Source organism: Lacerta agilis, chromosome Z, assembly GCF_009819535.1.
Source record: "Lacerta agilis isolate rLacAgi1 chromosome Z, rLacAgi1.pri, whole genome shotgun sequence".
Taxonomy (NCBI): Eukaryota; Metazoa; Chordata; class Lepidosauria; order Squamata; family Lacertidae; genus Lacerta; species Lacerta agilis.
In genome coordinates, this window is record NC_046331.1 from 14,896,773 (window position 1) to 14,924,650 (window position 27,878).

The 27,878-nt window shown below is 43.9% G+C and overlaps 1 protein-coding gene across 1 annotated transcript; it reads right to left on the reverse strand.

Moving 5' to 3' along the window:
- Positions 1-2,361: 2,361 nt before the first annotated feature.
- CRAT (carnitine O-acetyltransferase) lies at positions 2,362-26,866 on the reverse strand. Its single transcript, XM_033137623.1, has 14 exons — positions 26,635-26,866; positions 22,263-22,526; positions 17,573-17,691; positions 14,007-14,060; positions 12,465-12,630; positions 11,158-11,332; positions 10,009-10,187; positions 9,502-9,602; positions 7,829-7,948; positions 7,230-7,352; positions 6,106-6,241; positions 4,246-4,308; positions 3,300-3,437; positions 2,362-3,018 (listed from the first exon to the last, which is right to left on the reverse strand). The coding sequence occupies exons 1-14, from the start codon at positions 26,659-26,661 to the stop codon at positions 2,803-2,805; spliced, it is 1,881 nt and encodes a 626-aa protein (XP_032993514.1). The 5' UTR covers positions 26,662-26,866; the 3' UTR covers positions 2,362-2,802.
- Positions 26,867-27,878: the final 1,012 nt, after the last annotated feature.

The following is a 27,878-nucleotide window of genomic DNA, read 5'->3' on the forward strand; positions in this document are numbered from 1 at the left end:
TTCTTTGTGTCTAATTATCTACAATCTAAGCATTTACAGCAATGTTTCAATTTTTTGCTATGCACAAGTGAGGAAAATACACAATCTTCACTATCAGTATGCAGAAACAAACAGCTTAAAATTTCAGTTTTAATTGGGTTAAGTTTACACACAATACCAGTGAGCGTTTTTAGACCCATCCATACATATATTACAATTTACAAGCAGATCATGCAAACATTCATCAGAAGCATTATAAAATTACATGCACCAAAGATTCTGCAGTGCTTTTAAAGAGCATTCCAGTATGCTAGAAGCTACTGCTGAACAGCTTGGGCAATGAAGACTTTATCTTTTTAATACCATAAATGACAGGTAACCAGCATACATTAAGTAGTTTGGCAGTTCAAAATGTAATTGTTTAGCTCTCGAGATCTCAAAGTACATCTCAACAATCCTTAGAAACAAACAACCCATCAGGTAGGCCTGTACTAACATTGCAGGGGCATTCACAGCTAAGGTAAGATTTGAACCCTAGACTTCTCTGTTCATGCTCTCTCCACTTTCAATAATTTTACATAGAACACTGATGTATAAATATCAGGGTTGGTTTTTTTAAAAAAATATTTAACATATGAATCTAGGCACTGTAAGCTTCAAAGAAGTGATGAGGTTAAAACCATTAAAACCACAAACATACCAAATACAATTTAAAATGGGAAACACATGGCAACATGTAAACAGTCCTACATTCAGATTATTTTTAACACAATCTCCCTTTGTCCCTAGGAGTGGGCAATATAAGGCACTTGTAACACTGGCTAGTCCTCATGACTGCCAAGATACCTTCTGAACACATGACAGCAGAAAATGGTACAGTATTCTATAAGGGAAACAACCCAGATCTCTTTGGCACAAATCCAATACAGACTTGAGTGGGCTTACGCCTTTAAGAGCACAACTCTGTGCTGCTGCCTCTAATGTTTCTCTTCTTATGCCCAAAGTGTTAGGAATTTATTCAGAACTTGGCATATGGCCTGTGTTTGGCCTTGCTGTTTTGCCTTTAAAAACAGGGATGGGCAACCTGGAAGTGCCTCCTCCCCCCCAGATGCTGAACTTTCAACTCCCATCACCCTGGGCCATGCTGGCTGGGCCTGATGGGAGTCCAAAAACACCCAAAGGGTCACAGGTTCCTCATGCCTGTTCTAAAAATCTTACCAAGGCAAAAAGTTTGGTGCCAATTCCACACCTGAGCCAGATTTGAGAGATCAAGGAACAACCACAAAAGTCATCGCAGCAATTACAAATTTAACATGTTTATTTTGGCATAAGCTTCCTGGACCACACAGTTCCATCAGATGCAGGGGAAGACTGAACTGGCAAGCAGGCGCTTGCAGTTTGTGTGCAAATGGGTACACAATGCTCGCCAACTTGCATCCTCTGCAGTTGAAATGGACCACAGCCCACAAAAATCTCTTATTACGGTATAATGAAACTTTTTCGTCTCTAAGGTGCTACGAGTCATCTGGAGGGCTGCATGTTTCCCAGCCCTGAGCCATAGTATCAAGAGTTTCCAAAAATAGAGAGGATAGAACAGGGTGGTTGGAGAGCCCCCCCCCCCCACAAAACATTCTCACTTCTAGTCAGGCTCCATCCTTTCTCCCCCACTACTCGACTTCTCACCAGTTTCTCGTAGATTTTCTAAGACCCATCAAATTATTTAGACTGCTTGATGTTCACATACTTCTGTGTCAGGTGGGGTGGGGTGTCGGCAATCTCCAGTGAAAATGGCCAGAACACCTACTTCAACAACAAAGAGTGTTTTATTATCAAACAATAAAATGGGTGGATCTGCAGGGGATAGGAACCTGTTGAAGCAGGGGGTGCTCCCATCCTGATGGATTCCCCAAACACACAATGATATTAAAAACCAACCAAACATAAAACGGAGATCTGAGCTGTGGATGGTGTGGAGGGTATATAAAACAGATAAAGTTACACTGCAATGATCCCCTCTCCAAGCTAGCAGCAAAGTGGTTTGAGAAGCACGCCTCCCAATCATAAAACAAACCACCCCAAGCACACAGGATTGGCACAGAACTGCCGGACTGAACCCAGTGGGCTGGACTGGATGATCCTTCCAACTATAATTCTATGAAGAGGCCACGAGGAAACGCAGCTGGTGACAGATCCAGAGGCAGCCTCAAGTTAATTTCAGTTCCTTCTCAGTGTCTACAGCAGGGGGTGTCAACCTGGTCCCTACCGCCCACTCGTGGGTGTTTCAGGATTCTAGGTGGGCGGTAGGGGGTTCTACGGCAAAAGCTGAATCCTCCTTCCATCAAGCACTGGTGGGCGGTAAGGAAATTTTACCATCAAGGAAGATGCATTAGTGGGCGGTAGGTTAAAAAAAGGTTGACTACCCCTGGTCTACAGGGAAGCAGGAGTTCCCCGCCTGTCCTCTGGACTTGTTTGAGGTGAGAAGCAGGCTGCCATTCCTATATTCTTGTTTTCACAGCAAAAACAAAACGCAGGTATGACAAGAAGAAAAACCTATCCCCCCAATTCTGGGGAAGCAATAAGGCACTTCATGATCACAGGAGAAAGTCTGTCTGTTCCAAGCTCCTTTTTTAAAAAACAACAACCACCAAACATATTTTTATTTTAGCTTTGTTTGTTTGTTTTTTGGCCTAGCAGTCCTAGAACCACAAACAGGCCTCACTCCATGGAGATCTGGGATGTAAAACACTCCCTGCAGCTGAAGCCTTTGTGCAACGGTCTGGATTTTGGAGCCTCCAAGGCTTTAAACTGCAAGTCCCCCCCCCTTTAAAGTTTAGACTTGGGGTTCGATTTGAGGAGCAGTTGCATGTCCAAGAGGGCCTTCTCCAGGTAATGTGCCATCCGGGCTGCATTCGTTTCAGCGCAGCTGTTGAAGGCCGAGATGGCAAAGTTGATATGGTCGTCCATGGGGTTGTAGCAGATCCCATAGCCGTCTGGGACCACTGGGCCGAAACACATTACGCAGTCAGTCTTTGCGGGGACCTACAGGGGAGGAGGAGGAGATGTATTTATTTGTATCAGTGGTCCCCAGGCTCTTTCAGGACACCACCCTGCTTGGTTCCACCAGAAACACCCCCCCCCCAATAAAAAGCATTATTCAGAAAAGCGGCTTGCACAACCCACGAAAGAAAATGATAACACAGTAAAATTCAAAACAGTAACAATTAGCTGCACTTTTAGTCAAAATCCAACTAAAGCTATTTAGTTTAATTCAACAAGTCCACATGTCCCCTCCTTGATTAGTGAGGTAAGCTGCTGTTTACCTGGCTGGTGGAGAGCTTGAAGTGCATGGCAACAGCGTACGCAGTATCCATAAACAGTTCAGGCATGCTGACAAGGTCCTCAATGGCCTGGAGTTTCAGTCCCAGTAGGTGGCGATCTATTGCGTTCCCTCTAATTGCCTAATGGGTTGAAAGAAATGCATTGCAAAAAGCTACACCAACAAACAACGGGCAGCAACGCTCTCTCTGCAGCCAGATACAGCTATAGCACCCAATTTTAATATATTTTTTTACTGCACTGCATTTTTATCCCATACTTTTCTCCAAGGACCTTAAGGTGGTTCTTCCCCTCCTCGTTTAATTCCCACAACAATCTTGAGAGGACACCTGGTGATCTTCATGGCCAAGTGGGGGAATTTGAACCCTGGTAAATACATTAAATAGATTTTTGAAAAAGGGATAGTAAAACATCAGCAGGTGGGGAATATCCGGGCAAATAGATTTCCAGCAAGGTGCCTTCCACAAGGTGGGTGCCACTGCAGAGAAGACTCTACTAGACAGATTTCTGCAGGAAAGGCATGGCCACAAGGGCTTTCCTCTGACAGTTAAAGTGGGTAGTTGGACTAAATTGAGGCAGGGGAGAAGGCTCTCTCCTGGATAACTTGGTACCATGTAGCGATATGAAGGAAATCCATAAAAGCTGGTCCTGATCTGCACCAACCTCCTGAACAATGTGTGAATTGGTTTGGGTGTCCACTCAGCAATGGGCATATAGCTGGATCCTCGCCCACCTTATGGATCTTACAGGAGGTGGTCTTTTGTCATTTTCTTGTTTTAAGGAAGTAATTGCAGGCTCACTAGCAGGCAAGACTCCTGCTGTGACACACTGAAAACTCTTTCTTCTAGGCACCTATTGGAGCACCAGAGAATCTGCTCTATATCAATGAAGGGTGGTTCATTAAGGCAATGGGACATTATAGGAACTTACCATATCAGTGTAGGCACGATGAGCCTGGGTAGCTTTTCTCAGTAGTTCCACCTTCTCCGGGTCCTGAAGGAGGAATGACAAAGCACAGCTGCCAAAAACTCTACTCCATTTCAACAGCCCACCTGCCTAACAAGAGTTCCAACTCTTTCATTTATTGTACATTCTGCATTTGTAAGAACTCAATATTCTATTGAGGCAGCACCTAAACTTTGGAACTCCCTGCCTACTGATATCAGGCAGGTGCCTTCACTGCACTCTTTTTGGTGCATGCTAAAAACATTTTTGTTTAGACACGCCTACCAAGATATTTAGAAAGTTGATGCAAGTTTCAAACTGTTTTTAGTCTATTGTTATTTTAACTTTTTCAGAGTCTGAGATTATTGTTCATTTTTCTTACTGATAATTCTATTGTTTTATTATTTTGGAAAACCACTTTGAAGGTGTTTATTTTTTAAACAAACAGAATGGATGCCCACAGCAGAGGTGCACAAAGGGCTTGAGGCTCACAGAGTTTTCCTGTAAATTTGCTAGGGAGAACTCTGTGAGAACATTCCCCTTGTGACCTGACAGGAAGAGGGTGTAACTATTTATACTTCTCCCTGCCTGGGCACACTCTCCTTTCTGCTCTTCTTCACTCTTCCGCTCTTCTCCAGCAAAATGAGAACATCTGCTAGGGGAAGCTTGTTGAAAAAAAAAGTATCTTAAATGGTTTCCAGAAAGAGCAGATAGTGGGAACCTGTCACGTATTTTCAGGAATTTCATTCCACAGAACAGGGGCAACCACATTGAAGACCCTGCTCCGAGTTACTGCACAGCAAGCTTCTGAGGTCTTTTACACTAGCAGGAGAAGCTCTCCTGCAGACCACAGTGACCTACTGGGATAATCCTTTATATACTGAGTAGGTTACTGTGGTCTGCAGGAAAGCTTCTCCTGCTAGTAACCTCTGAAGTACAGTAACCTGGTCCTAAGCAGTATAGTGCCTTATAGGTTAGTAGCAACACCCTGAACTTGGCCTGGTAGCCAAGGTAACTTTTCACACATCTGTGCTGATTGTTCTTCATCAAGACTATTATTTTTCCAGTAAAAAGGGTCATCACAGGAAACCTTGCCCCAGACCCTTTAAAGCTCAAATGGTCTTTGGTTAACATGGGCTGTCCCATTGCTCGTTGTCTAAGTATTCTGTCATATCGCCAATCTCAAGCTAAGATTGTTTCGGTGATTGATATGTGGTGAATAAAAGATGTTTATTGTGCGATCCTAACCATATTTACACAGAAGTAGGACCTACTGAATTAAGTGTGGGTTACTCCCAGGTAAGTGGGGCTTGGATTGCAGCCTCTCTTAGTTTTAATAGCCATATCTCAATTTTCTATTAATATAATATACAAAGCAGCTTACAATGAAAAACAAAGATACAGTATACTGAATATGAAGCATTAACGTTTTCATAAAAATAGCAAGGAGAACAGGTATGTTCCAGCAGAACAGTTTCTGGGCCTCTGCTGCACCCTTAGGCGTTTCACTTCCTTTGGTAACCAGGAAGCAGGACTTCTCCTCTCTATGATCACATTTGGGCTGCTCTGGTTGCCGAGGACAACAGTCTCTATGGTAGTTCTAATTGCTACCTGTGTTATCACTGGCTGGCTGACAGATCTTCCTTTAACACATGAAGCCTTTATTCATGAGACCATTCTGAATGGTTCGATCCAGCATGGTTTATAAGTTCTGTTTGGGTTCCATCCAATGCTGCATGAGCTGAAGGCCCTCATGCAATGGGGAACTTCCCTCTTCCTCTCCATGGGGAGAGGGGAAGCCCTCTAAGGGTCAATATGAGCAGCAAAGGAATCCCCTTTCCCCACCTTCTTGCCAGAATCATCCATGGCCTCCACAAACTTGAGAGAATCTACTGAGGCAGAACGGATCGTGTCTGTCCGGCCCAGGCGGAACATCCGGAGTGAGGCACTTTCATAGGTGGAACAGGTCTCCCCATACATCCTAGGGGGAGGTTGACAGGAAAGACAAGCAGAAGAAACAGCCAGCAGATCAGAAATGACTCTCTGAAGAATTTGAGAGAACATACATCAGGTGAGCCCTGCTATATCAGGCCAAAGGGGACCCATCTAGTTCCAGCATCCTATTCTCACAGTGGCCAGTCAGAGAGGGTTATTTTACAGGTATTTTTTGAATACCCCACAATTACTGGGGTCGCATTTGGCTCATTTGCTGGAAGTTCCCAAGGAGGTTTCAATTTGAGGCCTTTCAAATATCGTGACCGCTCATTCGTGTGCCTTTCAGTTTGCAGTGGGTGAGGAGTGTCACAGAACTTTTGGGCCTCTGCAGCTGCCTGTCGCATCTCTGAATGAACCCCTGCTCCTTCCAAAGCAGTGCACCCTCAGAACCCCTCCTTAATCTAAAACTGAATGCCTTGGGGTGTGGGACAGAAGGATGCCTCAGAAATTGGGGAAACATTCCTCTATGGAATTTGGAACTCACTGGATCTAGGCCAGGGAAGTAGCCCTCCAGCCGTCTCTCTCTGGCCCTTGGTATTCTCCCCAGGCCATACCCAATGCCGTGCTTTGCGCTATCCATGAGTTTTGATGTGCCTGGAATGTGTCCTTGACATCTGATGCCTTGTTAGAGGGTAATGAGTTTGTTACACTACACTAAGGTACACACACTACTACACTACACTAAGTACTACACTAAGGTAAAATTACCATCTGTTGCTCTGCCACTTTCCCCCCAGTATGCGGGCCCCCCCCATCCCGGAAGGAATGCAGCCTTTGGGCTGAAAAAAATTCCCTAACCAAGAACAAACTTAGTTGGTCTCTAAGGTGCTACTGGAAAGAAATTTTTATTTTGTTTTGACTATGGCAGACTGCATTAACTGTCGAGCAGACCAAAGAAAGTTGCTGTGAATGTTCTGATTGCTACTATTAAGTTACCGGTAAGTAGAGCACCTGTCCCCTTTCCTGTCACCTACCTGTAGTAAGCCAGCTGCAAAGCAATCTGGATAAAAGCATCTGGACTGATCTTTTCCGACTTGGGGAAATTCTTCCCAAACTGATGGAAGACATTTGCACTGATATCCAAGTCTTGCACCATGCTGCAGAAGGACAGAGGAAGACATGCTATCTTGAGATGTTTATCAATAGGCTGGCGAGCTAGATGTTTCGGCCAATATCCCTGCTGGTATCTCCATCAGCTACTGCTCCAGCTGACACAAATGCCTCCTGCCTGCTACACATTTAACTCAAGAGGACTAGGAGAATGACCGGCCCTTTAGGAGATTGCAGATTACTGTTGTTTCTCCCCCATGTCTGTGCTACCGCATGCAACAGCAACAAAAAAGATAATTACTGTGAGCCCAGTGAAAATATCTTCAAGATTCTAAACAGCCCCTCATAGGAACTAGAAACTTGATTCCCCCCTCTACATATTTGCTTTAAGAAAGTGGAAGCTGATATAGCCAGTCTCTATCCTGTGTTGGCATGACTCTGGGGAAGTCTGACTTTTCCCTCTTGTTCATTCCTGAACCTGTCCCCTCTGGAAAACTCCCATTGTCCCCCATGGATAACTCACATGTTAAGGTTCTGTTTCGCTTTCTCGATATCATTCTTCACTTCTGGGGTGATGTTAAACCGGAGTTTCTTAGGCATCGGCAAGGGGACCATGGGAGATCTCACCAATTCTGGTTTCTTTCTACCAAAGAACAACCACCAAAAAGATGTTAAGAACAGAAGGCAGTGTTTTCAGTTATAAACATCACATCCTATACAACAGAGCAAAGAACAGGATCCTGGATGCATAAGGCCCTGCTTAATGTGCCCCCTCCAAGGGAGGTGTGGAATGTGGCAAAAAGAACAAGGTATTTTCAGTGGTGGCTTCCTGGTTGAGCATTGCCTTCCCCTGTGAGGTGCACTTGGCATCATCAATATCAACTATTAGGCACCAGGCAAAGATGGTCCTGTTTACCTATGCATTTAGGTTTTAAATGGGATTTTAATGGTATGACAATGGAAGGCAGGGCGAGAGAACAACATGTCTTGTTCATGCCTCTTACAACTTATAATATCCTGAAGATGGCATGACTCCCTGGCACTCCATAAACAGAAGCACTGTTTTTATGTGTATGCTGCAACATTTTGCTGCTGGCCCATTTGTGGGAATAATATTCATTCACCTTACAGGGCTGATGTAAGGCAGGGGTAGTGAACATCAGCCCAGGGGACTGAAGTGATCCTCTGAAACAGAAGACTTCACCCCCTCAAGATCTAACAAATATGGAGAGCAATGGTTAAAAAAGATTTAAAAATAAATAAATAAACACAGTATTGGAGAGGGTGGAGAAGTTTAAACCTTTCCACCATGCCCAGAGGCCTGGTAATCTGTTGAGTGCATCCCCATCTGCACACACGAGGAATGGGAGGCTATGCCTAGTCTTGGTTGGTGTTCGTACATGTAAGTTTGTACACAGCAGGTCTCCTGCAGGCTTGTGTGGCTGTGGGGTGGCCAAAGCCACTGCTGGCATGAGGCCCCCAAACAATTGGCCACGGATGAATGCAGCCCTTTGGCCATAAAAAAAAAATACAACCCCTGCTATAAAAATTACTATGAAGTAATATATGTGCATTATATAAAACAGTTGGTCCCAAACTCCACACCCCCCATGGACCACTTGAAAACTTCTGAGGGTCCTGGCAGACCTCTTAATTTTTTCTGCCTACATACTAGATGCTGAACGATTTTTAATTGTGTATTTATTGCCTCTTTGATTTCGTATACATCACAGTTTACTGTAGAGCAATTTGAATTCCGTAGAATTCCAAACTGTAATGCAATGAAATACTGGTACAGTAAGCTCGCATCTTATACACATTTAACTTGTGTGCATTCAGCTTTATGTGCTTGACAATTAAAAAAATTAAGGGGGTGGAAAGTAGGTAGGCTAAATGCGCTTTTGGCTTCAGGTGCGATTCCTGGAACGTAATCCCTATTAAGTTAAGGGCTTACTGTACATAACAGAAGCAATAGTCAGAGTTAAAAATGAATATGAACACTTAATGCGATGCATGTGCTGTCTCCTGTCTTTGGCCAGAAATCCACAAGTATGCCATGGACCCCTGAATGCAGATTGCAGACCGCTGGGAACCCATGATATAAAGGATAAGTATTATCATGAACAACCCATCATGGGCACAGCCACCTACATTCCCAGGAGAAGAAAGAATCACAGAGAAACAAAAGAGACTTACGTATAGTTCACAACATGATCTAGTAGGGCGACAATAGGGGGACCCTCCGAGGGGGCATGTTCGTACACCAAACCACAGGAGCCATCCTCGGCCACGATAAACTGCAAAGCAATTTTTGAGACAGTGAGAGAAGGGCTGCACGGGTGAACAAGCCAGAGATGAAACCGGTACTAGGGTCAAGGAAGCTCATAATGGGGATCTTTTTTCATATTATGTTTTGCCAACCTTTATTTATGCCATGATCTGCAGTAATAAACCAGCCTGACACACACCTTAGATAGATAGATAGATAGATAGATATGGAAGGGGAGCTATTTAAGGGAAGAGCTGTCTCAGTGGTGGAACTTCTGCTTTACCTACAGAATGTCCCAGGGAGCTTCCTGTATCATTCATCCCTGCTGTCTCCATACAGTGAAGCTAAAACAGAGTTTTAAACCTTCAGTGAAGGCATGAAACTGCTATAGGAAATAATTCTACTGCACTCTAGCGATACACCCCAGCACCTACCTGAAGCGTTTTATCAAACCAGCGGTTCCCACTGTTCCAGCGACTGCCCCCACCGTGCAACATCTGGGCAGCCACATGGCTCCTGTAGATATCGTCTGAGACACGGGGCATCGGTGCATCCAGGCAGACAGTGAAGATGCTCTTTTCAATTGAACGCACAGACTCTTTGTTGGTTTTGTCTGGAGAAAAAAGTCGGGGACGACCAGAAATGGTGCAAAACATTTTACCACACATTTCTCCACATGCATTCAAAAACCATTTATAATTTTGTCTTAATATACACTTTTTCTTTTTGCAAGTAAATTCCCCTAATACAATGCAATTCTGCATGCTTTTTAAAATAATTTAACAAACCAATAGAGCTCTTATTAGTGCACATTTTAGCGAATGCATTTTACAGTCCATCTCTGTATCAGAGCTATTTTCAACTATTTTTTTTATATGGAATTGTTTTTAAATGTCTGTATCATTGGTTATATATGGGATTGTTTTTACATTTTTATGGTTGTAGCTGTGTGTGTGTGTCTACACACACACTTTTCAACATACAATACAAGAAAGAACAAAGTAATCTAGGTTGGAATTGTTTTTATTGTGTTAATTCACCTGGGGAACCAACGGTGGTTAAGAAATTTATTGTATTTAAACAATTTATATACCACTTGACTACAAGAATCTCTATGTGGTTTACAAAAATACAATATAAAAATATAAATCAGTTGAAATGGGAAAAAAATGAACCTCAATAAAAATGCCTACTGGAATAAAAAAAGTAGAGGTTGGAAGTTCAACAGGAAGAGAGGGCCTGTCTGACCTTGACTGGAAGGGAGCTGCATAAATTAGGCCCACAATACTAAATGCCCAGTTCCTGGTAAATATGTACCCTGCATCTGAACCATGGGGGACCACAAAAATATTTTATTGTCCATTTTATGCAGTTGGAGAACTGCATCAACAATCTCTGAGATGGATATGTTTTAAAGGATAACTGTGTTTGGGCTTGCATATTGTTCTGGGAAGTGGGAAGGATGCTGGGCCAAATTTCAACCTTCACCCCCACCTGCCAGGGAGGTACACTCCCCATCCCCAGTCTGGCATCTCCTTCCACAAGGGTGAGGCAGCCCTTGGATACCATTTCAAAAGACTGACCCTTGATGAGATTATTGTAGGCCTTGGCCCAGCTGTTGCGATGGTTGGTGGTCAGGATCCCAATCGGCTCCTTGTTGGTTTGGAGGGAGGTGTTCCAGATCTTCTCCAGCTGAATAAATATCTGGTCAGTCGTCAGGGGGCTGCCGTCACTGCTGTAGACATCCAGCTCAAAGAACTGGGGAGAAAGGAAGAGAGGAGAGAGAGAAAGAGAGTCTAGTGCCTGGCACTCATATTTATTCATTCAAAGTAGAGCAAGTGAGGATCACACACATAAAATGCTGAACTTGGTCCATCAAATGCCTGACCCGTCCCCCCCCCCCACACTTACACTTGAACTTATGGACATCCAGTGAAGCTGAATATTGGAGGACAGATAAAAGGAAGTCCTTCACACAGTGCATACTCCCAAGCATCTGAAAGACCACCTCCTTTTCTTGGATGCTGAGATCAATAGAAGGGACCCTCTTGGTGGTTCCTCTGCACTTAAAAGCTTGGGGGTGTCAGTGCCCCAAGGAAGGGCCTTCTCGGTGGCAGCCCCTAAGCTGTGGAACTCCCTCCCATCAGGTGTACCTGGCACCTTCATTACACAGCTTCTGGCAAATGCTGGAATAAATATGCTTTTCTTTGCCCTGGCCTTTGACAGTTGAGGTGTACAGTTTTAAGACCCACCTTATTTATGTGAAGGCAAGTTATTTTAAATTGTTTTTAATATTTTGTTTTAATACTGTAACCTGGGACCTTAAGGTGAAGCACAGAAGTAAAAAAATAAATAAAGCTAAGCTATGGAATATTCTCCTACATGAAGGTAGAGATGGCCACCAACTTGGATGGCTTTAAAGAGTAGACAAATTTGTTGCATATATCAATGGCTCCCAGTCACAGGTGGTTATTCTCTGCCTCTATGGTTGGAGACAGCAATGCTAGGAACCGCAGGAGGGGAGAGTGTTCCCCTTGTGCTTGAATCCTGCTACTGAGTTTCCCATAATGGGCATCATGTTGCCACTGCGAGGATGCTGGACTAGATGGGCCACTAGCCTCATTCATCAGGGCTCTTTTTGCATTCTTATTTTCATTATTGTTTTTGGAGTAGTAAAGTGCATCACAAAACTCAGATGTGTGCAGAAACCGCTAAGTGCATTCCAACCTGCTTATTAGGCTGCTTGTGTGAACTTACTTAAAAATGTGAACTAAACAAAACCCTCCAGCAACCCTATGCCTACCCCACAGGGAATGTGAAGAAAAAAGGTGGCTACCCTGCATGTGGTCAAGTGCCGAAACTTCAGCTTAACTGAGAGCTGCCTGCATACCTGGAAGTTGTGGACTACAGTGATATGCATTGAAGGTTTCTTTCCTTTTGCGTAATTCACAACAGAGTCCCGTTTGGGGCCGGGGATACGGCAGGAAGAGAGGATTTGGTAGTATTGGTTCATGCAGAGGGGTTTCCCACCCAGGTATTCCACAGGAAGTGTCTCGCTGGTCAAGGAACAATGAAGAGAAAGAAGATTCAAAATTGTTGTTGTTGTTGATGATGATGATGATATGCTGTCTGTCTGACTGGGTTGCACCAGTCGCTCTGGTCTGTGCAGCCTCCACCAAAATATTAAAACACAAATAACCCAAAACATTGAAAACCTCCCTGTACAAAGCTGCTGTCGGATGGCCTTCCTGGAAGGCTGTTTTGCGGAGCCAGGCACAGCTCCACAATCAAACATTCAGTTTTGTCACAGGGATGGGGAACTCGGGTTAAGAAAAAAACATCACCATGGCTCTGTTTTTGAAATTAGGGCAATTGACTCAGGGAGGCCGTTTCAAATTTAAACAGATCAGACAAAGATGTGTGTGTGTGTGTTTGTGTGTCTGTCTGTCTGTCTTCACATGTTACATTCAGCAAGTGTACAATCTGTGTCCACAAACAGCTGAGTTGTACACTACTACAGTTATTCACCTGTAACATTCAATGAGTGTTCAATCTGTGTACACAAACATTTGAGCTGCACAATTCAGCAAGTGTACAGTACCCTCTTTCGCACAAAAACCTGCACCTATGTGGAGACATTGCGTACCCATGTTCTGTGTAACATGTGAACAAGCCTTGGTGTGTATAAGACAGGCAGGGGGGTTATTTATTGCACCCCTCCCCAATCTTTTTCTCCAAGGTGCTCAAGGTGAACTACATCATTCTTTCCCTCCTCATGTAATTCCCACAACAAACTTGTAAGGGAGGTTAGGCTGAGAGCAGCACCAAATTTAGGGCAGTGCAGGCAGGGTGCTGAGTCAAGGGGGCACAAAATCCGTAACCGAGAAGATCCATTTGGAGGTGCCAATTTTTTTGTTACAAAAGATTACCCAAGTCCGCCCCCTGCTGAGAGGCAGTGACTGGCCCAAGGTCACATCCAGTGAGCTTCATGGCTGAGGGAGGATTTGAATACTACTGATATATTCAAAATTAAGTCTTGCCTGTAAGTCAATTAGAATAAGACTAAAACCCTAACAGAGCTGAAATAATATGTACTACTGAAAACAGCAGTATATTGCTTATCCTGTTTTCTTTTGTTGTTTACTCTCATGCTGAAGTTTGAATTGTGGGGCAGAGACCTGCCCTTTTGTACCTAAGCATCACACATACAGATGGTGCTATACGAACATATATTTATTTAAAACATTGTGACCCAGCGCTCTTCAGCCAAAAAACAGCTCCCAGGGTGGCTGATGGAAATTAGTTATAAGACAGCCTCTGCCCTCAGACTTCTAATCTAAAGGGCACAGAAGGAAAGGAAAAGGAGAGGAGGGAGGGATGGGGGGGGGAGTGAACCACTGGGAGGGTGGGTGGGAAAGAAGATGCAACTCACTTGTCAATCATGGTTTTGAAGTCCAAAGCCCCCTCGATCAGCTTCGCAGCAAACCTGCAAAAACCAGAAAGCAGTGGAACAAAGGAGATGTAACACAGATAAAACAGCAGAAGTGCAAGAGCTCTTACCTTATGCAGATCCTCAGCCAGCAGCCTCATACAGTGGTACCTCTGGTTATGTACTTATCGGTACTTCGTCCCGTTCTTAACCTGAAACTGTTCTTAACCTGAAGCACCACTTTAGCTAATGGGACCTCTTGCTGCTGCTGCTGCTGCACCACCAGAGCACAATTTCTGTTCTTATCCTGAAGCAAAGTTCTTAACCTGAAGCGTTATTTCTGGGTTAGCGGAGTATGTAACCTGAAGCATATGTAACCCGAGGTACCACTGTACTTAAAAACACATGGGATCTCAGTCCAGTTTATACATTCCATAGAATCACACAATAAAACTGTCCCATTTTTCAGGTCCTACTGGGTGGGTGTGCCTGCTGCATGTCTGAATGCAGCTGCATGATGGTAAGTGGGGATGGAGTGACACAACTCCCCACTTGTGAGAGCTGTTCGACAATGGAGCAGATTCCCAGGAGAGGTGGGGGAATCTCCTTCCTTGGAGGATTTTAAGCAGGGGTTGAATGGCCATCTGTATGTTTTGCAGTTGAGAGTCCTGCATTGCTGGGGGTTGGACTAGATGACCCTCAGTGGTCCCCTTCTAACTCTACAATTCTGTGATTCTATGTAAAAACTCAGCATGGTTCAGTTTAGATTTCTTTCTCATCAAAATGCACCTCCCCCCAAATGCACATGCACACACACACACACACACACGGTGGTTTCCCCTCCGAATTCCTACAATGAAATAACATTTAAAGGGGGGGGGGAACCCAAGGCGCCTTATCTGAGAGGATCTACAAAAATGCAGGGCAATTATCTTAACAGCTAAAAACTATTACTCTTTTGCAAAAGAGGCAGCTTTAAAAAGCTATCGACAGATTTACTAAGCGTTTGGATCCATTTATTTTTTATTAGAATAAAAGATATAGGTACAAAAAAGAGAGAACAGGAGCCATTTTCAGCCAGAGGGCCACATTCTGCCATGGGTTACCTTTCAGGAGCTGCATTCTGAGAGTGGGTGGAGCAAGAGACAAGAGTGGGCAGTGCAACAGATATGACATTTATTTTTTTTAACAGGAGACTATGTTCCAGTCGCAATAAAGTCAGAAGACTATATCCAACACCAGTCATACTTAGATTAGAACCGCTAAAGTTGACAGAAATTAATTTGCATGCGCCTACCACAAATGAAATGTAGCTGAACCCAACCCAGAATACATACACAACCCAGAACACATACACAAACACATCCCTCTGCCCTCCATCCATGCACAAGAGAAGCATTGTGACAGTTCCGCAACACATTCCAGGTAAGCAGCTGCACTCAAGGGGAGGAGTGTGGAGGAGAGTGTAGCAGCCTGGGAGGGTGTGTGGCTGAGGGGGAGTCTCAAGGGCCTGAGAAAGAGATTTGGAGGGCCAAATTTGGCTCCCAGCCCAGAGGTTTGCCACACCTGGTTTTAGGACTATCAACTGCCTTCACTGATGCAATCAAAAGCAGCAACATCCACAGCCAACTGGGTGACCTCAATAACCTGCTGAATTGCAACACCTATACAGCAGGTGGAAAGAGTTCTGAACTAGCAAAAAAATCACCACTGAACTCAGCCAGGACTTACTTACAAGCAGAAAGGCCTAAGATTGAGGGGTCGAAATTTATCTGCTTTCAGATAAACAGAATATGCAATTTAGGCTAAACATCTACAGATTTATTCATTTTATTAAGTATCACTGCTCTTCTCTTCATTAATTTATTTAGGATTGAGCATCAGGATTCAGTAGCTTCTGGGGCTGAACTCCGGGGGCAGATTTACCCAGGACAGGCAGCCTAAGACACTGGAGTGTCATCACAATGAGACAGAGGATCTTTTATTCCACTGGTCCTTGCTCTTTTCTCTGATTGGGCAGTATTTATAAACACAGCTCACGAGAAAAGATGAAAGGTGAACAGAGGCTGATGGGGGAAGTGTGGGAAAGGTGATCCTGTACAAAGGTCAAGGCGTCCTTACAGGGAAAGGACAACGTAGATCCCTGGGGCAAAGGTGCATGTAAATATATATTCCATCCTGGTACACTCAGAGAAGCTGCCCTGTTGCATTTCATTCCAGTCTCACCTTTGGTTAATTGCTCCAGCACTTTCATGTACACCCTGAGACATTCCACCTCCGCAGACTGTGAGCTCAGGTTTCCCTTCCCCTTGACACTGAATCTGCAAAGTTAAGTCTGTGCACCCAGTCCCAAAAAGTGTGATAGTGTGTGTCAAAAATAAAAAGGGAATGAGTGTGTGTGTGTGTCTGTGTGCACATGCATAGAGGAACATTGAGATGGGATTGCAAAGCAGCCGGGGGTGTGTGTGTGATATTTAAAGTGCATTGTGTTATACCCGGAGCTGCTTTTAAAGACAGTTCGGAAACTTCAGCTGGTGCAGAATTCGGTGGCCAGGTTGCTCACCAGGGCAAGATGTTATGAGCATATAACACCAATCCTGGCCTGGCTGCACTGGCTACCAATTAGTTTCCAGGCCCAAGTGCTAGTATTGACCTATAAAGCCTCATGTGGTTCAGGACCCCAATACTTTACAGAATATGTCTCTCCATATGAACTGACCTAGTCCTTGTAACCCTCATCTGAGACCCTTCTTTGTGTGCCTCCTCCATAGGAGGCTCACCTGGCGCCATTGTTATATATCTTCAGGTGCCAGGCAAAATCACTGCTTTTTAAATAGGCCTTTGGCTGTTAACTACCTATGGCCTTTTAGAGTGCAAGGAATGGTTTTTAATGTATTTCCCCTACTACCCACCCATCCTGGTTTAAATGTATGTATGTATGTGGTGGGTTTTTCTGGTATATCGCTTTGAGTGGCCTGTGTTAGCAGAAGCTGGGACAGAGCGCCGGGACCTCACCCCGTCACGGGGATTTGAACCGCCGACCTTCTGATTGGCAAGCCCAAGAGGCTCAGTGGTTTAGACCCCTGCTTTCTACAGACAAGTTGATTATCCTCCATGATGCTTAAGCCTAACTACTCTCAGCATCCTGAACAAACCACAGTTTCCAGAATTCCTTGGGGAAAAACTACAACTGTTTAAAGTGGTAGGATTCAGCTTCAAAGGGTTCTTGGTTAAAGATAGGCACGGTGTTGGCCACATTAAGGAAGAGACCTGCTGGGTAAACCACAGAATCATAGAATTGTAGAGTTCGAAGGGAACCAAAGGGTCATCTAGGTCAACCCCTTGCAATATAGGAATCCCAGCTAAAATCACAGGAATCACAGCCCAAAATTCTGTGTTTGCCAACCAGCAGCTTTCAGAAAGCCCAAAAGCAGGGCATGGAGACTCACGACCACCATTGCCTTTCAGTAGCTGGTATTCTGTGATAAGAGTTCACAATGCATAATTAAATCAGCATCCTATTTTCAAACACATCTTGGAACCTGAACTTCCAATGTGGTCACAATTACCTTAGCTGTCCTTGCCGATCCAGAAAATCCTGTTTGGGCAAAACTACTCCTGGACTGGAATGTACCACCACGGGCAGCCGATACTCTAGATATGCTGTTTTCAGCCACCAGTCAGAAAGCTGGGATGAGAACAGAGAAGGTGTCATTAGCCCAATAGTCATTTGGGAGTAGGGTGTTTCACTCAACGTGTTGTTATCAATGCATGGGTGGGAATCGTTGCTGGCTAGCCCCACCCTGCCATAGTGTGCCCCGGATGGCCAAACCTCCAGGGGTGGGGCTAGCTGGCATCGCTCCACTTCCCTTTATACCCGGTGTGAACAAGGCTTTTGGAGAGGGCAAGAATCCTTATAAGCTTGAATATTGGCTACAGGCTAACCCAGCTGCAGAATGGAAAATAGAACAGGCAGGTTTTTCCATACAAGATGGGCTTTGGTCTAACCCAGAAGCCCAGCATGTTTTGCCTGAACTGAAAATGATAAGAATGTCCTTTCTAAGTATAACACAGTTTTTATGTCTTTACTGACTTTTTCTAGTGTATATAGATTGCTACTGGTGGGGGAGAGATTCATTCCTTTAGAGTTCTACTTAATTTTTTTTATTAGTGTTCTAAGAGGATTGGTAGTGTATTATTTTTTTTTTTGCCAATTCCTGACATTTTGCTTGTATTTCACACACATGTAGACACACACACACACACATTATGAGAAAAAGAATATGATAGAAGGGTGGACAACTTATAGAAATTTATTAAAACAAGAGGGAGGAGAGTATAAATTGAAACAATTTAAGGAAATATCAAGGAAATTAACAGCATGGTTACAATATCATCATTTGAATGAAGTACCGGTATTTAGGAAAGATAGGATACGAGGGTTTGGGGAACAAAGATCACAACTAGAGAGAGACCTGTTGGAATGTAATGTAAAAGTGTTGTCTAAAATGTATAAAATATTATTGGAATGGGAGACAAAGGATGAGCAAGTAAAATCCTCAATGATGCACTGGGCAAAAGATATCAGTCACAATATAGACATGGAAGCGTGGGAAATGATTATGGAATATGGATATAAAATTTACAGCATGTTATGGTATAAGAAAAAATGATATGAAAATGATGTATCGTTGGTATCTAACCAGTGGCGGAGGAACAGAGGTGCAGCCCGCCACAGGTGTCATCAGTGAGGGGTGTGTGTGACAAAATGAGTTTTTTTTTTAAAATAAAAAATAGGGCTCACGAAACTTTTTAGGAGTGAAGTGGTGGCTTAGGCGCCTGCAGGTTCCGTGCTGCCTGAAAACGGCAGTGTGGGACATGTGTCTGCCTACTGCCTCTCCCTCAGCCACCCTACAGCTGAAGGGGAGGCAGCGGAGAGGCCCCAAGCGTTGGAGAGGCTCGTCCGGCCCCACGGGCAGATCGCCCCGCCCCCGGCTTCAGGACACTGCCCCCACACCAGGCACCCAAGCAGAGTAAACTGGCAAAAATGTATAAATCTAAATCAAACAAGTGTTGGAAATGTAAAGAGAAAGAAGGTTCTTTTTATCATATGTGGTGGTCTTGTAGTAAGGTTAAAGCTTACTGGGAAATGATATATAATGAATTGAAAATGATGTTTAAAATAACCTTCATAAAAAACCCCAGAAGCTTTTCTCTTGGGAATTATAGGGACAGAATTACCTAAATTGTATAGAAATTTATTTATGTACTGTATTTACAGCAGGAAGAATGCTACTTGCCAAAAATGGAAAGAAGCAGAAGTCCCAGCAAAGGAAGAATGGATACAAAAAGTTATGGAATATGCAGAAATGGTGAAACTTACCAAAAGAACAAGATATCAAGATAACAAACATTTTATAAAAGAATGGAATGGTTTATTGAATATTTACAGATAAACTGCAAACAGATAAAAACGTTGGCAGGATTATTGTAATAACCTGCAGTTTCATACGAGTATATATTTAAAGAAGATAATTAAATGAGCAAATTAAATGAATTTGGATATGCAGAAGATATTAAAAAATAAATTTAAGGAACTGCAGAAAGAGGGGGAAGTCAAACTATAAAATGTTAAAATGATTGTAAAACTAATGAAATGTATAAATTTGAAAAGTATAAATAAAAACTTTTAAAAAGAGAGAATGGGTGGATGGGTGGAGAGGAAGAACAGGGGATGGTGACATAGTGGGCCTAGAAGATGAAGATGTGAAGACCTGGGGGGGGGAACCCAGAAAAACTGCAGGGTGGAGAAAATACTGTCCCTTTCTGCCTATTTTGCCTCTCCCCTTGAAAAACAGTTTCTAATTTTTGTTTCCAAAGACCCGGGGGGGGGGGGATCCAAAAATTTGTGTGTATGTGGGGGGGGGAGGTGATTCCCCCACCCAATTTGCCATTTTTTTCTGGGCTTTCACATCTCTACCAGCAGAGCCAGGGGGGGATGCTCATCTGCAATTAATTAGGTCCTAATGCAATTTGCACAACTTCATTTCAAACTGGACAAGGGTGCTGTATACCTTGACAACTCTAGCCATGGCCGGTCCCCCACCCCCATTTCCCCCTCCTTATAAGAACATAAGATAATGGATCAGGCCGGTGACCCATCTAGTCCAGCATCCTGTTATCTCAGTGGTGAAAAAGATGCCCCAGAGAGAAGCCCATAAGCAGGACCTGAACACAAGACCAACACTTTCCCCACTTGCGATTCCTAACAATTGGCACTCAGAAGCATTGCTGCCTCTTTGGAGGCAGAGCATAGTTGGCATACAAATAAAATGATTGGTTGATTGATTGATCATGGCTGGCAGCGATTGATAGCCTCATCCTGCATGAATTAGTCCAATTCTTTTAAAGCCATCCAAGTTGGTAGCTTACATTGCCTCCCAGTACACTGAAAGACCTACATTGACTCCCAATATGTTTCTGAGCACAATTCGAAGTGTTGGTGCTGACCTTTAAAGCTCTAAACAGCCTCGGCCCGGTATACCTGAAGGAGCGTCTCCACCCCCATCGTTCAACCCGGACACTGAGGTCCAGCACTGAGGGCCTCCTGGCGGTTCCCTCCCTGCGAGAAGTGAGGTTACAGGGAACCAGGCAGAGGGCCTTCTCGGTAGTGGCGTCCGCCCTGTGGGAACGCCCTCCCATCAGATGTCAAGGAAATAAACAACTAGCTGACTTTTAGAAGACATCTGAAGGCAGCCCTGTTTAGGGAAGTTTTTAATGTTTGATGTTTTATTGTGTTTTTAATTTACTGTTGGAAGCCGCCCAGAGTGGCTGGGGAGGCCCGGCCAGATGGGCGGGGTATAAATTATTATTATTATTATTATTATTATTATTATTATTATTATTATTATTATTGCCATCACTGCCTCTTTTGGGAGTTCCAAAGTATAACCTTGCACTGTGTGAATAAGAATATTCTCTTCTCTGTCCTGCATACTTCCATCATTAAACTTCATTGGATGTCACGACTTCTAGTATTATGAAAACTTGTCTCTACCTACTTTCTCTGGCTAAGTAAACAATCAATGCCCTTTTAAACTGTTACAGGTGGGTAGCCGTGTTGGTCTGCCACAGTCAAAACAAAATAGAAAATTCTTTCCAGTAGCACCTTAAGTTGGTCTCTAAGGTGCTACTGGAAAGAATTTTCTATTCTTTTAAACTGTGTGTGTGTGTTTTTGCTTATTAGGTTACGGATTTTTCTGTTTTCATATTGTAAACCTCCCCTTGATGCTTGGATAAAGGGCAGTCTAGAAATTTTTAGTAATTACAATAATAAAAACAACAACAGCCTTCCCCAGATGAAAAAGGGGCCACATGACAGCTTTAACAACTTCACACCTGCTACAGCAGTCCTGACCAGTGGCGGAGTAAGGCTCCGCGGTACCCGGGGCGGCAAAGGAAACGCCCCGGGGGCGGGGCGTCGTGACATCACATTGTGACATCATGACGCTCCGCCCCCAGGGCGTTTCCGGGGGTGCCGGCGCCGCTTCTGCAGCCCTCTTTTAAGCCGAAGAGCTCGCTTTTCAGCTCTCCGGTTCAAAAGGAGGCTGTGGAAGCGGCGATCCGATGACAGAGTGCGCCTGCGCGTGCAGGCGCACTCCGTCGTCGGGCCGTGCGCTGCCGCTCCCAGGGTGACGGAGGGAGCGGCAGCGCGTGGGAATGGTGGGAGGGGCTGCCTCTTGTCACCCCCACGTGCCGCCGTTCGCTCCGTTGTCCCAGGAGCAGCAGCACCGCACACATCGTGCGCTGCTGCTCCCGGGGGGACGGAGCCAGCGGCAGCGCGTGGGGCTGACAAGCGCCGGCCCCTCCTACCACTCCCCACGCTGCCGGTCACCCCGGGAGCAGCAGCGCTGCACGGACGGGGTGCTCCCTCGGCCGTGCGCTGTTGCTCCTGGGGTGACGGAGGGAGCGGCAGCGCTTGGGAATGGCGGGAGGGGCTGCCGCTTGTCACCCCCATGCGCCGCCGCTCGCTCCGGTCGCCCCGGGAGCAACAGCGCACGGCCGAGGGAGCACCCCGTCCGTGCAGCGCTGCTGCTCCCGGGGTGACCGGCGTTGCCTGGGGAGTGGCGGGAGGGGCGCCGCTTGTCGCCCCCACCCGCCGCTTGTCGCCCCCACCCGCCGCTTCTCGCCCCTGTCGCCCGGGGGCGTACCGCCCCCACCGCACCCCCCTGGTCCTGACTTCCTCCAATTGTGACCTACCCAGTTCTCATGTTTCCGGGCTCTTCTCTCCAGTCCTTTCTGCAGCCTCTCCCCAACACCGCCCTGTTTCAGAAAATCCTGCACCAGCTCCCTGGTGTGGCTGAGTTCTTCCTCGCTGATGATGGGCTGGAGCGCAGCCAAGTAGCGGTCCAACGTCTGCTGGAGAGGTGGGATGGGGAGGTGAGGCAAGCTCTCCTGGTGGGCGAGGTACCGGCCTGGAAGTTTCCTCAGTGCCACCGGCCTCAGCAAACCTGATGGCTTTGCCTGAAAATCCGCAGGGGGGGGGGAAACATATGGTCACTTACTTTATAGCAGAAGAGGAAGCAGCTGCCCCCCTCCAAATGCACCCATTTCACAGGCCTCACTGAGGTGGTCCACCTTTGCACTTCAAGACAGGGCTCACTAAAGAGTGGTTCACCATACTCTGTCCCTAAATAATTGTGTGTGTGTGTGTGTGTGTGTGTGTGTGTTATGGTTTATTACCCTCTCATTAAATATCGCCTGACTAAACAGAGACACGATGCAACATAATCCAAAACCTTTGGCCATGAGGCATTTGCACTGGATAATTTGCCATCAGAGACCAGAGACAGATCTTTCTGTATACTGTATGTGCGTGCAAGGAAACTGAGCAAGATCATTTCATTGAAGCCCAAGGGTGCATTCCAGTGCATGCTTATTTGGAAGCTAGTCCAACAGAATAAGCTGGGACTTGCTTCACAGTTAAGGATCAGGGAGGTTACCGGTAGTTACTGGGCAAAACAGGGTTTCAGACTCTGGGAAACCCACACTAATTCATAGCATGTATATAAGGACATCACAAGAGCCCTGCAGCTGAATCAGGCCTCCATAGCCCAAATAGCCCTGCCTCCTATTCTCATAGTGCCCAACCAGAAGCAGGACCTAAAGACAACAGCAATGCTCCCCCCAACTGGGACTCCCAGTAACTGGGATTCAGAGGCATATGGTCTCCCACAGTGGAGATAGGACACCTTGCCCTTAGTAATGCTAAACCTCCGTTTTCTTCCACATTCCTCTCTTTTATACAGTAGTGTTTAACTCTGGGCCTGAAAGGAGGCCATGTTTCACTTTTAAGAGATTAGAAGCGTAGACCATTGTGACTACCAGCATGTTTCAGCATGCTGCTTTACAAACAATTTAACCTATCTATATTTATATTAAAAATACGTATACACCACAATTTCATTAGAACAAAAATCAAAGCAGTACACAATAGATATATACACAACAAGAAAAGTTTTTTTTTTAAAATCACAGATCACCAGTTAACTGTAACAGACTCGTTGCTTTGTATATATAATTTTTATTAAATTTTCTGTTTTACAATTTAAAATACTCATTTAAACATCCTTAACGTATCAAAGACCCCTTCTTCTCTTTCCAGGGTTCATTTTGCATATCATAAATCTCTGCATATTTTAGAAAAACTAAACCATTCTGTATTCCATTATTGCATCCATCAAAACTTATTTACACTGTTGTATCTTAATGCTGCCAACGTTTTCAGGTGTACACTCCCCCCCCCCATATATTCAATAAATCTTTTCCAATCTTCTCTAAATGTATGTTATTGTTCTCTTATTCTATATGTTAAGTCTGCAAGCTGCACATATTGTATTAGCTTAAGTTGCCATTCTTCTTTAGTTGGGACCTTGCTCGTTTTCCATTTTTGGGCTAACAAAACATGGGCTTTGACAAGCTCGTCTTTTGTTTCCCTATCTAATAACAGATTATATGTTTCAGACAAAAGTTTTTCTTTGTTTTGTAGAAGTTCTTTTTCAAATTGTGAGCTTTGGTCTGAAAAACCATTTTTCCTATTTTAAACATTTCATATAACTGATGATATTGTAACCAATCTGTAACATGGCTCCTTACATTTTCCATTGATTTCAGTTTAGCTTCCCCCTCTGTGAAGTGCAGCAATACCCTGTAAGTTTCCCACTGTCTATCCATATTAACTCTCTTAATTGTAATAGCCTCGATAGGAGATAGCCATAAATGTGTTTTCCTTTCCTGCAGATTTTTATATTTCTCCCAAACTCTATACAGATTCCTCCTAAAAATATTATTCATAAAACTTTTATAAATTTTCGCCTTCCCATACCAAAGACATGCATGCCAGCTGAATTTTAAATCATGACCTTCTAAGTCCAGGATGCCTGCATTATCCAATGCAATCCATTCTTTTAACCAACACAAACAGGCTGCCTCACAATACATTTGCAGGTCTGGCAGGGCAATGCCTCCTCTTTCATAATTTTATGTTTAAGTCTTGGATTTCCCTCCTTCCAGATGAATTTATAAATATCCTTCTTCCATGCTTTGAAGCAGCCTGAATTATTTACAATTGGAATTGATTAGAATATAAACAGCATCCTGGGCCACAAATTCATTTTGATAGCCAAGATTCTGCCAAGCAGGGACAGCTTCATTCTCTATGTTAAGTCGACAATATTAAAAAGTATTCAACAAACATTTAAAAAACTGATGCCAAAGACACCTGCTGCATTCATTTCCTTCTAGTCAACTCAGATTTTCTATGAAGCTAAGGCTATTTTGGAGAGACTTTAGCACACTTTTCTAATAAAAAAGCAATTTTTTAAACATTTACCATTTTAAAATTATTTTAAAAGATTTTTTTTACACTTTGCCCCATCATCAGTAACTACAAGGGTGATGTTCTTGTTTAAAAATATATTATTAAATTTGCACCCTATCTTTCCTCCAAGAAACTCAAGCTACTATATACGGTTCCCCCCCTCCCAATCTACACTTTATACTCCCAACTGCTCTGTGAGGTAGGCAGCTATGAGAGGGTGTGTGGAATTAGTCCAAGATCAAACCCTGTGAGTTTCATGGCCAAGTAAGAAATCTAAACCCTGATCTCCTAGGTCCTAATCTGACACCCTAACCACTGCAGCACACTGGCTTTGCATGATAATACAGGCCTACTTTACAAGATTTATACTATTTTTTTGAAGTATTTTTATTAAAGATTTCTTGATTTACAAAAGTATGTGCAATGTCTCTCTCTCGTATTTTTTACATATATCATTTTTACAAATCAGTTTCATTTATTGAGACATTGAGAAATTTATGAAATTTATGCACCACGTGATTGTAAGAAACCTCAGAGCAGTTTTCAAAAAAGATAAAACGATCACTAAGAAAAATGAACGATTCTATAATTTAAGTTACAGGCAGGTTGCCGTGATAGTCAAAACAAAATAAAAAATAAAAAAATTCCTTCCAGTAGCACCTTAGAGACCAACTAAGTTTGTTCTTGGTATGAGCTTTCGTGTGCATGCACACTTCTTCAGATTGTATTAAACGTATTTTAATTCGTATCTGAAGAAGTGCGCATGCACACGAAAGCTCATACCAAGAACAAACTTAGTTGGTCTCTAAGGTGCTACTGGAAGGAATTTCTATAATTTAAGACTTTCAAAAAGTTAACAATAGACTGAAAACAGATTAAAGCATCTTGGTAGGGCTCGCCTAAATGTTTTTAGCAAGCGCTGAAAAGAGGACAGAGAAGGTGCCTGCCTGATATCAATAGGCAGGGAGTTCCAAAGTACAGGCACTGCCACTGCCACACTAAAAGATCGAGCTCTTACAAATGTTGTGAGCATTATTACCAACATGTGTGCAACGTCCTTCAAATATTAAAAATTGGCTATATAAGCATTTTATTATTAACAACAATAATATTATATATGTGTCGCATATGCCTGTGTGGTGTTTTGGGTAGAGTATCGGGACTTGGGAGACCAGGGTTCGAATCCCCACTTGATCATGAAACCCACTGGGTGACCTTGGGCCAGCCACTCACTCTCAGCCTAATCTGCCTCACAGGGTTGTAGTGGAGTTTAAATAAGGAATAGGAACCGGAGACCAGGGTTCAAATCCCCCCACTGGGAGAACCGAAAATGAGCCTCTTTCTGTTTTATCCCATTCTTTGGCTAGGAATCCTCTTGTACTTTTTAAATTAGAGGAAAAAGATTCTCCTGCTTGCATAACTTTGCCCCCCTCCTCACACGATCTGCCAAAGAAAACCACACATATCTTGGAGACGAAGGGTGCTCTGCCAAATAAACACACCCACTAGAGAGGGAGAAATCAGGAATGTTCCTTCTCCAGAAAACAAGCAGCAAGAGTTACAGGACACGAGTTTATTCTTTCTTTCCTGCTTCCAACAGCCCTGCGCCTGGATCTTCCCCGAAGTCAGACCCCCTAATCTACCTACCCCCTGCACCCCCACCCCCGCCAAAACCTTCCAGCCACAGAATCTGAGCCCTTTCCTCGCAGCTGTACCCCCAAAGATTGAAAGACAGCAGAGAAAGTCACTTACCATGTTCCTCGCTAGGAAGGCAAGCATTGCAGTCTATAAGTTTGCACCACCCCCTTTTTTCTGCTTAAGAGCCGAGGCACTGCCTAGAGGCCAAAGTCCTAAGCTATTGGCCTTGGAGAGAGCAGAGGGCAGGGAGCTTCAGAGTGCAATTTCAGTAGCCCAGCAAGGGGCACTCACCACCGCAGCTGCAACAAGAATTTGCAGCTGCTGTGGGGAGGAGCTAGGAAGCAGCCATCTTTGGAAAGGGCAGCAGCCCCCCTAAATAGAAAGGGGTAAGGAAGCAGGAGAGGCTCCGCCATCTTCAGGTTGGGCACACTCCCCCGCCCCAATATTCTGGAAAACCGCTGCGTAGTGTTACACGCAAGGGAAGTTTACTATTGGTTGCAAGCTGCGTGCTTTCCTGGAAGTAAGCCCTAATGAATACGACTGAACAACAACAAAAAGACTTAACATCTGAGATGCACACACGTTTGGGTGTATCCAGCTGAGCTGCAGTCAGTTATTTCCATTATTATCAGTGGGTATACACTTGAGTAGGATTTAACATCAGATGCAACACTAAATAGTGCCCCCTGTAAATTGCATAGATATTATGATAGTTTTAATTTAATCATAAATGAAAAATAATGTCTGCAGCTAAGTTCTACTCAAGAGTTGACCCAATTTAGGGGGTGCATTCTACAGATATTTGATGTTATGCATGCTATATTGTTGTTGTTGTTGTTGTTGTTGTTGTTGTTGTTGTTGTTGTCAAATAGGTTTTTATTGCAATGACTCCCCCAAAGCAAACAAGCAGTACAAAATAGGAAGAACCCTACAAACCTTATAAATGTGGTTCTTCATTTATTATTATATTACTATGTTGAAAACCACACGGGGCATTTTGAGAAATATACATTTCTTAAAAAGAGAGGAAAAAAGAAGACAAATACTATATACATTTCTTAAATAAATAAATAAATAAATAAATCCTACAGGTATTTACTAAAAAGTGCCACTGAATTCCACATCATTGTCATCACCACAATCATTTTACAAACCACTTCACAGTCTGAGGCCATCAAAGCAGTGTGCAACAAGCTAAAAATTATACAAACTATTAATACAATTTCAACAAACTCTAAAAACAAGGAGCTGCCCCCAGTGCTAGTCCTACTCAGGTTGAAATGAATGAAGGTAGCTTACTCAGGTGCATTAATTTCAGAGGGTTTACTCGGTGTAAAACTTAGTTGAATGCAACCTGA